Source organism: Bos grunniens, chromosome 10, assembly GCF_055505025.1.
Source record: "Bos grunniens cultivar Pamir isolate PY7600 chromosome 10, Bosgru_T2T1.0, whole genome shotgun sequence".
Classification (NCBI taxonomy): domain Eukaryota; kingdom Metazoa; phylum Chordata; class Mammalia; order Artiodactyla; family Bovidae; genus Bos; species Bos grunniens.
The window spans coordinates 31,569,511-31,581,759 of NC_141174.1; the positions used below are offsets into that span (position 1 = coordinate 31,569,511).

At 40.5% G+C, this 12,249-nt stretch overlaps 1 protein-coding gene across 1 annotated transcript in view; it reads left to right on the top strand.

Annotated features, from left to right (window-relative positions):
• The first annotated feature begins 978 nt into the window (after positions 1–978).
• The window catches only part of CCDC175 (coiled-coil domain containing 175), a 74,241-nt gene continuing 62,970 nt past the window's right edge, over positions 979–12,249 (top strand). Inside the window, exons 1-4 of the mRNA XM_086320466.1 lie at positions 979–1,175; positions 3,124–3,209; positions 4,993–5,104; positions 10,452–10,587. Of these exons, the coding sequence (XP_086176592.1) occupies positions 998–1,175; positions 3,124–3,209; positions 4,993–5,104; positions 10,452–10,587 (512 nt within the window). The 5' untranslated portion in view covers positions 979–997. The remainder of the gene's footprint in view (positions 1,176–3,123; positions 3,210–4,992; positions 5,105–10,451; positions 10,588–12,249) is intronic.

Here is a 12,249-nt window from a genome sequence, read left to right on the forward strand (position 1 = left end):
GGAGGCCTGGATTCTGGAGCTAGCTCTGCTGTTGATGTGCTGTGTCCTCTCCAAGGCGGTATAGCACAATGATCCAGGACATACATATATTCTGTGTCCTCATAAGCAAAGTGGGGAATAACACCCACCCCAAAGGATGGTTATGAGGGTTAAATAGGATACTGTGGGTGAAGCAGGACAAGGCCTGCAAGATAGTCCCATTCAACAAGATAGTTGTTATGTTATTTTCCCTTTGATTTCAATTTCAATCTGTAAAGAAAAGTGAAGAAGGAGGGGTTAAATCATCTTTGCTACTCTCTAACCAGCCAGAGGAAAGAGGAACTAACAGTTACTCTCGATCTGAGCCTGATTCAGGGCTGGATTTTAGAGACACAGAGAAAAATTAATAATATCCCTGCCTTGAAAGAGCTCACAGTTGAATGAGAAAGCAGAAGAAATTCACTGATTCAAGGTAAAATGTGCTCAGGGTAGAAGGTCTCCAGGGAAAGGTCTTGAAGAATACAATGATGGGTTTTGTAGCATAATGGAAAGATTTACACAGGCTCCACTTTAAACTCAAAATGATTATCTGGTGACCCTGGGCAATTCACTTAGTCATCCCTGCCTCAGTTTCTTTGTCTGTTTAAGTGGAGATTATAAAAGAACTTTCCTTACATAGCCAGTGTGGACATTAGGGAGCTGTACATAAAGCTCCTCCCTTTAGTACCTAGCACTGAAATGCGCTCAAACATGATCAGATTCCCCCCCACCCCCCACCCCGGTCCGTGAGAAGGGCACAAGTGTTCAGCTACACGGCCTGAACTAGAGAAATGGAAATGCAAAGAGGAAATGACAGCTAAAGAGGGTCTCATAGCTACAAGATCCCTTAATTATTGTGGATAAAGTTAGAGAAACTGGCTAGGCACCCACCCCAGGTGAGAGGCACGAGCTGGCGCACTGCCTCAGCGTCCGCGTTGCCCGTGGCAACCGGCAGTGCTTACCTCTGGCCTGGTCGAAAATGCGCAAGAGCAGTAAGATGGCTCTGAGCTCCTGGTCCCCGGAGCTGGGGTTAGGCAGCGAGAAGGCGCTGCCAGTGGCCGCCGTCTCCACTGGCCCCTCCCTGGAATTATGCACCTTCCCCTCCACGCTGGGCTCCTCGGTAGCGACCGACGCTCTTGAGCAGCTCCTTGTTGTGGGTGAGCGGCCCTTGGGTTCTCCGAGGGACATCTCCGAAGTGGTGCTTAGAAAGCATGAAGCGGAAACCCTAGAGGGAACCTTCTCCAGCTGGTTGTGGGGGAGATGGGCGACAGAGTGGGACCCGAGGCTCAGCTCACACTAGTAGCTGGTGACAAATCCCAGACAAATCCTGAACTCCCGAAGGCTATTGCCGTTTCCTTGTAATTAGAATGCCCAACTGCATTTAGGCTATGTGTTTAATTTCACTTCGTCTCTTTCTTGCTTTTTCTTGGCAAGTTAACTTTCTCCAACACTTAGTCATGGCAAACTGGAGACTTTAACTGGTAAATCAGAAAGTGAGTGTTCAAGAAGCTCCTGTTGCCTTAGGCAAGGAACTGTGTATTAAGCACAAATACTTTTTCTGCTAACAATTTCTGGACTGTCAGAAAATTTGTCATAGGAGAAAGCTTCATTATGCTTTCTTGCCCTAAGTGTGAGTTATAAAATATGTAGCTATCCAGTCCAGTTGCAAGTGGGAACATGCTTGTACTCATTCATTCCATAGAAGAATTGAAAGGAGATAATGAAGGACAGGAAGTCTGGCATGCTGCAGTTCATGGGGTCACAAAGATTCAGGCATGACTTATCAACTGAACAACAGCAAGCCAAGCATGCCTGTCCCTCCCTAACACACACTTGCTTGGAACCTCAGGAACTGGTTTTCACTCGGTTTGAGAACTTAGTCCATTAAGAGAATCCAAGTTCCCTGGAATGAAGGGCAGAAAACAGCATTTCTTCTGGGAGGTGAGGATGGCCACTCAGGGCATGGACTCTGGAGTCACACGCTTTGTGTCTGAATCCAGACTCAATCAGTGATAGGTTCTGTCACCTAAAGCACATCACATAACCTCAAGTCTTAGATCTCTCACTTGTGAAATGGGAAGCATCATGGAGTTATAGCAATCAATTTAGATTATACAAACATGTGAAAAATTAAGCTTATCAAACTCATGCTGCACGTGAGGATGCAGGCCTGGAATCTGTTTAGACAGAATTTGTATAATGCGATGGTGACAGAGCCAAGGTGAGTGGAGTTTCCTCTGTTGGCTCTCCTCTCCCTTTTTTCTTTTCCTTCTTCTCTGTCTGCATGTATCTTGTCTTCCTTACTTTTGCGAACATTTTCCAAACCTCTCTTCTCGTGTGTTTTCATCTTACAGTATGTGAGAGAAAGGTAATATCTTTTATATGACAGTGAATGAAAGGGGTTAAAAACTCTTATCTAACTCACACCTACCGGTTTCACAAATATTTACTCTCACCCCATGATCAAAATACTGGCACAGAAGTGAAAATGACATGATGGATTTTTAAAGAATTAAGTGTTTTTTGGTAAAATATTACATTTAGGATATATATGTATGTGTGTACATATATATATATATATACACACACATGAGGAGAACATGGCAACCCACTCCAGTATTCTTGCCTGGAGAATCCCCATGGATGGAGGCGCCTGGCAGGCTACAGTCCATGCGGTCACAAAGAGTCAGACATGACTGAAGCGACTCAGTAGCAGCAGCAGCACGTATATACATACAAATATATATATGAAGACTTTCTTAAGCCCACATTATGGGCATGTTATATTTATCCCTTTCATAAAATATTGATTGAATTATTGAATTTTTTGTCCTATACTATACAGATTCCTTCTTTCTACCATGAATTATACAAAGGTGGAAACTTAAGAGGAGGCTGGCCTCAAGAAACATGAAGTATATCCCTAAATTTGTACACTGTAAAATAAGAAATAATAAGTACAAAAGAGATTCATATTATTTACTATAAAAATTAAGAGTTAGAAGATGTAATTTTCAACTGATTAAGCATTTGAGCTAGACCTTTAAGGGTTAAATAGGATTTGGATAGATAAGTAAGAGATCTTAATTTTCTGATTTTTTTTAGAACAATCACTGCAAAGTGACTATTTTAAATGCAATGAAGAAGCTAAGAACTTTCTTAAGGACGTTGCTATCGCTGTTAAGAAATTGGTATTGTATTACCTATAAGAGCTACTTTTTCAATCTTCCACTTATTTCTTCTTCAAACTTTAATTTAGTACCAACTCTGTTCAACGTACTTCAGTAGATGAATAAGGAAAATATTTGCCCTGAATGAAAATTTCTCTCAGTTTACTAACATTTGCACCAGTGTGGATCAGCCGTGGATTGCTGCCCAGTTTCCCAGGCAGAGCACTGAGTTAAGGACCTGTGCTATGCAAGAGGGCAAGACTGCTCAAGAGAAGAGGCCCTGGTGATAACAGAGCTCAGTTAAGAGTGAGTCACGTGCCATCAATATGTGAACATTGCTTAAAACCAGCAAACAACCTCTGGGATAAACTGCATGCATAGTGCCAATTTCCCAAGTCTCTATAAGCGCTTCCTCACAAAACTGGTGAAAGATTGTTCGGGACTTACTCCATTAACATAGTGCTTTTCAATGAAAGCAAACAGGTTCTCTTTCAGTTATGCTAACTGGGCCCCATCAAAGTAATATTTAAAGACTTTCCTGTTGAAGTGTCACAACCATGTCTATTTGGCCTTGGCCCTGAATGATATTTCAGAAAGGTGACATCCCATTTGATTTAAAAATATTGAGTAAAAATCTCCTACATATCAAATATCTTAAAATGTAGAAATATGGCTATAAAATAAATGAGTCTACAGATTGCTGAAAAAAGTTAATCTCGTTACTTTGTATTTTTATGGAATTATACGTAGTTGTACATGTATACTACAGAATTCGATTTTATAATCCCAGTAAATCAAGTGCATATATGTGAACACTGAGAGTTTGTGTGTGTGGTACTGCGTTGTGATCCTGGGAAACCTTTTCCTCGTTTTGTTCTTTTATTAAAATGTTATGTCTTTCTCCAGGATTTGAAAAGTTCAAAGTATTTATTTTGGCTTATTAAAGTATTTAGCATGTCTCCATATACCATATGATCTGTGAAATCCCTTAAATAGAGATAAATCCTCTCATTTTTTACGGTAACATTTTCACTATAATAAAAGCATTGTGTGTTTACCATGGGAAAGTTAAGGAAAAATAGACAAGCAAAAGGAAGAAAGTGTAAAAAACATCATGATCCCACCCTAAAATAATCATGATTAACTCTTTGATGGATGTCTTTCCTACTTTCAGGATATAGATGATGCCTGTATTGAATTTTATTTTTTACCAGAAAAATGATCATACTAAATATACAGTTAGTTAACCTGCTTTTTATGATTCATAAAATATAATGACACTTTTTCAGATCATAAAGAACTATACCCACTACCACCATTTATTTGAAACAGTTTATCTGTTATTTCCACTATCAGATTATCAATTTTTTAAATGTTTTTCCTTTTTTTAAAATAGTCCCACATATATATCCCCACCTGACTATTTGTTTGGATTTTTAGGTAGATATTAGAAAACTATCATTCTTTTTATACCTAAGCATGCTTTTACAGTCATGTTCCAGTTTATTAAGGAGATTTTTCTCAATGTCACTCTGTTTTAGGAGTCTTTCCTAAAACAGAACACACACATAGTGAAAAAATAATTTCTGAGTAGAAGAAATTAAAAGATAAATGAAGAAAGATACCTTAAAATCTGATTGGAGAACAATTATTTCCCACTTTCTATTCCAAATAAAAATGACAGCAAAAGATGTTTACTGAAAAGCAAATTTTGATGTCTGAAAACATTTGTGGGCATTGTTTAGGAAATCAATCTCATTATTTTAATGTCTTAACTTTTTAAATATGTAACTTACATTTTCAGGAAGAAATGAGAAAGTCCACAATAGATCTTCTGGAAATTGAAAGCATGGAACTCAGCAGATTATATTTTGTATTGGAAACTCTTCCCACTAGTGTTAGCAGAGAACTGGAAGGTATTTTGAGTTTATTAACTGTAGAAATTTAGTTTATCTTATAAGGCAGTAATCTAGTACTTGTAGCAAGATGAGTTGAATAGTTATTCCATATCAAAAAATATCCAGAAAGAGTATACAAGACACATACAGTGAGATCCAAAGTATGTTTCCCTTTTAAGTGGGATAACATATATGACTTGAATTTATATAATTATTATAAATAGACTAAAGTCAATATTTGTCCTTTTGTGACTGGCTTATTTCACTTGGCATGTCTTTAGGGTAATTCACGTTGTAGCATATGCCAGAATTTCTTTTACAGATGAACAATATTCCACTGTATGTATATACCATGGTTTGTTTATCCATTCATCCATCAGTAGACCCTTGCATTATTTCCATTTTTTAGCTATTGTAAATTATGTAGTTACAAAATAATAAAAATAACAATTATAATAGTAAATAACAGTGCCGTTACAAACGTGTGCTTATATCCATTGTATCAAGTGTGCAAATAAGTCTCTCCTTCCAACTCTTTGGGTAGAAATTTAGAAGGGAATTGCTGGATTGTATGGTAATACAGTAATTTTGTGTTTCATTTTCCAAGAAGCTGTCATATTGCTTTCCACAGTGACTGCACCATTTTACCTTCATTTGCACAATGCAAAAGCATTCCAATTTTTCTACATTCTTGCCAGCACTTGCTATTTTCTGTTTTGTTTTAAATAACAGCCACCCTACTGGATAAGAATTGCTGTCTCTTGTGGTTTTGATTTGCATTTCCCTAATGATTAGTGATGCGGAGCATCTTTTCATGTGCTTATTGGCCATTGGTATATCTTCTTTGGGAAAATGTCTGTTTATTTCCTTTGCCCATTTCTTAATTAGGTTATTTGCTTCATTATTGTTGAGCTGTGGGAATTCTTTATACATTCAGGATGTTAACCCCTTTTCAGATGTATAATTTGCAAGGATTTTGTCCCATTCAATGGGCTACTTTATCACTCTTGTTGATAATGACTTTTGATACACAAAGGTTTTTAATTTTGACATAGCCCAGTTTATCTATATTTTCACTTGTTGCCTGTGCTTTTGGTGTCATATCCAACAAATCATGGCTAAATCCAATGTTATGAAGATTTCACCTATGTTTTCTTCTAAGCATTTTATAGTTTTAGCTCTTATATTTAGGCCTTTAATCCATAGTGAGTTAAATTTTGTATTTGTTGTAAGATCAGACTCCAACTTTATTTTTCCAGCTGCCAGGAGTGTTGGCTGAAGCTCATAGCTCAGTTCCTCTGCAGGAATTGTCCTTGACAAAAGAGAAAGGCTTCAGTCCAGGTTACAGCCTCCCCTAGTGCTGCCCGCATTCAGTGACTGCTCACCGGGGGAGCACAAGGGTCCGCCTCTCTCCATCACTGTAGAGTACCTCCGAAGTGTCACTGCAGCTTCAAAACTCATTATCATTTAAACCCTCCACCCTTCTGCAACTCTTATCTCCTCAGAGATGTTCCCCAGCTCTATACAAATTTAAAAATTTGTTTCCTAGGGAGCCCAACCTAAAACAGTGGTCTAAATAAACTGAAAAAAAAAAAAAAAAAAAAGATTTTTAAAGTAGCTGTTCCAGTTATCCATTTATTGCCTTGCAGCTCCGAATCTACCTTCATTGTCTGCTCTGTCATAAGACAGTTGGGTCCTGTAAGTTTCTCCCTTTGCTAGTAGGCCCAGTATTAAGCTTTGTTAGTACAGGGCACTGGAGGGACACTGGAGGAAGAGGGGGTTCTCTTCGTGTTCCAGTGTGCTCAGCTTGGCCAGCTCCTGCAGTGCGGGTAACTTCTCCCAGCAGCGTGCAGCAGCCCTCAGTGCCTGGAAGCTCCCACCCATATGCCTCGGGCAGCTTCATGGTGGATTGCTACCAGTGCGGCACCTCCCTGTGAAGCTTCTCTGGCACTGTTTGCAGTGAGTTCTGAAGTGTAGCAATTCCCTGTGGGCAGGTCTCCCCAGTGCCCCCAGATGCCATATTTCTAGTAAGTTCTGCCAACCCAGCATTTCATGAAGTTCTTTGCCATCCAATGATCCACAGCCCTCTTCAGTGGGGTCTGGATCTTGGGACTGGAGGTGCTGCTTCCTAGAAGGCACTCTATCTCGGCCTTCGGGATAGTGCTGCTCCTTGTGCTGGGTATTGCTGAATTCTTTAGAGTCCTCTTTGTGTGTGCTGTGCTAAACTGCTTCAGTCGTGTCTGACTCTTTGCGACCCCATGGACTGTAGCCCACTCGGCTACCCTGTCCATGGGATTCTCCAGGCAAGAATACTGCAGTGGGTTGCCATGCCCTGCCCCAGGAGGTCTTCCTGATCCAAGGATCGAACCCACACTCTGCACTGGAAGATGGATTCTTTACCACTAGCGCCACCTTACTTTCTTACTATTCATTCTCTCATTACTCTAATTCTCTGAAGTGAAGTGAAGTGAAAGTCACTCAGTCGTGTCCTACTTTTTGCGGCCCATGGACTGTAGTCCATGGAATTCTCCAGGCCTGAATACTGGAGTGGGTAGCCTTTCCCTTCTCCAGGGGATCTTCCCAACCCAGGGATCAAACCCAGGTCTCCTGGATTGCAGGCAGATTCTTTACCAACTGAGCTAATTCTCTGATCAGATCAGATCAGATTAGATCAGTCGCTCAGTCGTGTCCGACTCTTTGCGACCCCATGAATCTCAGCACGCCAGGCCTCCCTGTCCATCACCAACTCCCAGAGTTCACTCAGACTCACGTCCATCGAGTCAGTGATGCCATCCAGCCATCTCATCCTCTGTCGTCTTCTCCTCCTGCCCCCAATCCCTCCCGGCATCCGAGTCTTTTCCAGTGAGTCAACTCTTCGCATGAGGTGGCCAAAGTACTGGAGTTTCAGCTTTAGCATCATTCCTTCCAAAGAAATCCCAGGGCTGATCTCCTTCAGAATGGACAGGTTGGATCTCCTTGCAGTCCAAGGAACTCTCAAGAGTCTTCTCCAACACCACAGTTCAAAAGCATCAATTCTTTGGCGCTCAGCCTTCTTCACAGTCCAACTCTCACATCCATACATGACCACAGGAAAAACCATAGCCTTGACTAGATGGACCTTTGTTGGCAAAGTAATGTCTCTGCTTTTGAATATGCTATCTAGGTTGGTCATAACTTTCCTTCCAAGGAGTAAGCATCTTTTAATTTCATGGCTGCAGTCACCATCTGTAGTGATTTTGGAGCCCAGAAAAAGAAAGTCTGACACTGTTTCCACTGTTTCCCCATCTATTTCCCATGAAGTGGTGGGACCAGATGCCATGATCTTCATTTTCTGAATGTTGAGCTTTAAGCCAACTTTTTCACTCTCCACTTTCACTGTCATCAAGAGGCTTTTGATTTCCTCTTCACTTTCTGCCATAAGGGTGGTGTCATCTGTAAATCTGAGGTTATTGATATTTCTCCTGGCAATCTTGATTCCAGCTTGTGTTTCTTCCAGCCCAGCGTTTCTCATGATGTACTCTGCATATAAATTAAAAAAACAGGGTGACAATATACAGCCTTGACGAACTCCTTTTCCTACTTGGAACCAGTCTGTGGTTCCATGTCCAGTTCTAACTGTTGCTTCCTGACCTGCATACAGATTTCTCAAGAGGCAGATCAGGTGTTCTGGTATTCCCATCTCTTTCAGAATTTTCCACAGTTTATTGTGATCCACACAGTCAAAGATACAGTTAATAATTCCTGATGTTAAAATTTCCCTATTCAATGTGAGATTTCTATCTCCCAATTAGACTCTGAATGATATAGTCAGTTATGAAACAATATGCTCAGTTAGTTGACAGGGAAAATCCAGCAAACTCCTACATGCTGATAAAAAATAAAACTTAAAAGAATCTGTGCTCAAGACAGAATTAAGAATGTTTTTGTTTTATTTTCTTTGGTTGCTTTTTTTTTTTTACTATCCAGTTACTTTTATAAGCAAGACAAATATTTTAGAAGGGAAAAGAAATACTGTGCTAATTTATAAGGTCTTTGATATACATAAAATACTTAACCAAATAAATTTAATTGGCCTTGTATTATGAAGCTTTTCAACTCAAAGTATGGTCCTTGGATCAGTAGCATCAACCTCACCTGGGAGCTTGTTACAAAATGCAGAATCTCTAGGTCCTCCTCAGACCTACTATATCAAATTCTATATTTCAACAATACCCCCCAGGTGATGTATATGCATAGTCAAGACATGAAGTTTGAGAAGCCCTACTACAATGGGCAATTTAACTTATAACGTATGAAAAAAATAGTTTAGTTCTCTCAGGGGAGCTACCAGTTTCCAGGGAATTTGTTGCATAGAAATGATAGCCCAATACTCATTTTTAAACAACAGTTCAAAAATTCATGCATTTTCACCATCTATATCTCAAGCACAGAGGTGATCCTTTGAAGTCTTCTGTGATTTAAGCCTTATGTGATTACACAGATATGTTATTTATCGGTGGATAATTTAGTTTTTTTTAACACACTGGCTTCCCCAGAAAGCAGAGCTAGAAGCAGGGGCTTTTGCACTTTTATTTATTTATTTTTAATTTCAATACTCTATTTATTTATTTGGCTGCTCCAGGTCTTAGCTGTGGGACTCAGGATCTTCAATCTTCATTGTGGCATTGAGGATCTTTTTTACTTTCTGCATGCGGGATCTAGTTCCCTGACCATGATGGAACCCAGGCCCCCTGCATTGGGAGCATGGAGTCTTAGCCACTAGACCACCAGGGAAGTCCCTGCACTAGTATTTTATTAGGACATACAGTCCAGGTGGATGAGAATGGGATAAGGAACCAAAGCAGGAAGAAGGGAGAGCTAATATGGAGGCAATATGATGCTGACTACTGGTGACAGCAACTAGTTAAGTACGAGAATATGCCCCCAGGACACAGTGGTACCCCTTCTCAGGAACATCCAGGCAGTCCACTGGTGCATGCTTGCCACATCTCCCAAACTTGGCGTTACACATACATGAGGGGTGTGAGTATCTGAAGATGTCCCATAGTAGAGGTGACAGGAAAGTCCTGGATAGCTGAGAAGTGGATAGGACAGGCAGGAATCAGGAGCTGTCAGACTGCACCAGTCTAAAGTTGTGCAGAGCTCATAGAAAGCTGGTCACTGACCACAGCAGCAGCTGAAATTAGGGATATAATTGATAGGTGAGATTGAGAGGGTCCAAAGGGGTGAGGGAGAGGTGTCTGATCCAGAACATACTTAGAAGAATATTTCAAAGAAAGACATAATTTGTTTATGACTTGAAAGGTCAGTATCTACAATTGTGCAGTTTCTCAAATAACTGAGTAACATTTCTTCCACTTTTAAGAATGTGTCAGGGATGCACGCAGAGTGAATCTTGTTGAGATGAGTGAACTACACACAAAAATTACAAGGATAAATGATGAAATTGAGTTTCTAAAGAAGAAAATACTCCATCTGCAAACAGATAATACAGCTCTAGGGTAGGTATTTTTGTTTGTTTGAAGAAGTCAGGGTCTGGGGATAAAGTGGGAAATTTTTCTTAAGGGATTTGTCCTCTGGTCTGATCTTCCCTGTAGCTCAGTCAATAAAGAATCTGCCTGCAAGGCAGGAGACCCAGATTCAATTCCTGAATCAGGAGGACATGGCAACCCACTCCAGTATTCTTGCCTTGGAAAATCCCAATGGACAGAGGAGCCTGGCAGGCCAGAGTCCATGGGGTCACACAGAATCGGACACGAATTATCGACTGAACCACCTCTGAACTGGTGCCGGGCAAGTTAAGAGGCAGAGATAACTTGTAGAAGATGGCTGGGCTGATGAGGGATGTGTGATAGCTTCAGAGAGCTGGGAAGAGAGCAGAAAACCTTCTACCACCATAGCCAGGAGACTGTAGGATTTCAGAAGGAATTAACCTTCCCACAGCAACTACACACAACTTACTGTGTGTAAGTCACACACTGCCTCGCACCCCAGCTCCAAAGGTAGAAACACAGTGACTTTCATTTCATTTTTAGTAAAATTAAGTTTACAAGCCTCAACCACCAAAGCAAGAAATCTTGCTGGGTGTTGTGTTGCAAGTATAATATCAAACCAGGTATACTGTAGCTAGATTAGTTCTTTAAAGACATTCAGGTATAGTCTTGTGGAGGGCTGAGGATGGGATTGGTCCTAGATATTTATTACCTGCAATTAAATGGAAGCTGACATCTGTTAGTTTCATTTGTTTATTCTTCAGCTATGTTATTAGCACTTCCCCTTCTGTGGGCTTCATCTTTTCCATCTGTAAAATGGAGATTACAAATCTTGACTTACCCAGTCCATGAAGGAAGAGATATTCTGAAAGAAAAAACAATAAAATCCTGAAAAATATCTCAGCTCTATGAGTAAATTTGCAAGAGTAATGTATAAATGTCAGACTTCCAGTTTGTGAGAGTAAGAAATACTCAAAGAGTCCTTATTATAGTGAAAAAAATCTTCTTGGGAAGGTAAAATATTCAGAAGGTTGCTTTGGTGCAAAAGATATCAAAGCATCAGGAATTAGGTGGGATCTCAAGGCCCAGGGATAGTTTTCTCGGAACACCTATTTTGGAAGATGCTCTATGAAAAAGAAAGGTCCTTGACCACAGAAGTCTGAGAAAGATTGCGTACACTAACCCCTCTTGAAGATTCACAATGCATATTTATGCATGGTGCATGCTAGCCACAATCACCGGAGACCACAGACTATCAATTCCTAAACTACTAACAAGGAAGCTAATGCCCAGGCTGGAATATTCACATCAATTGGCCAGCACCATCACACCCCTATGGACCAATGACTCTCAAACTTGAGTGTACATTAGCATCACCTGGAGTGCTTGTTAAAACACAAATTACTGGGCCCTCCACCGCAGATTTCTGATTCAGTAGGTCTAGGGAATGAGGGCAAGAATTTCCATTTTTAACAAGTTCCTAGATGCTGCTGCTGGTCCTGACCACATTTTGAGAATCACTGCCCTAGAGAAATCTTCATGGAAAGCCAAATTACAAGTGAACATAACGTGGGTTGCCTGATGAACCAGCATCACCAAGCTACAGTCAATTATTGCATCCATTTTTGGAAGAAAGATGTACATCAAGGTGCCTGCACTCTCTGACAGGCT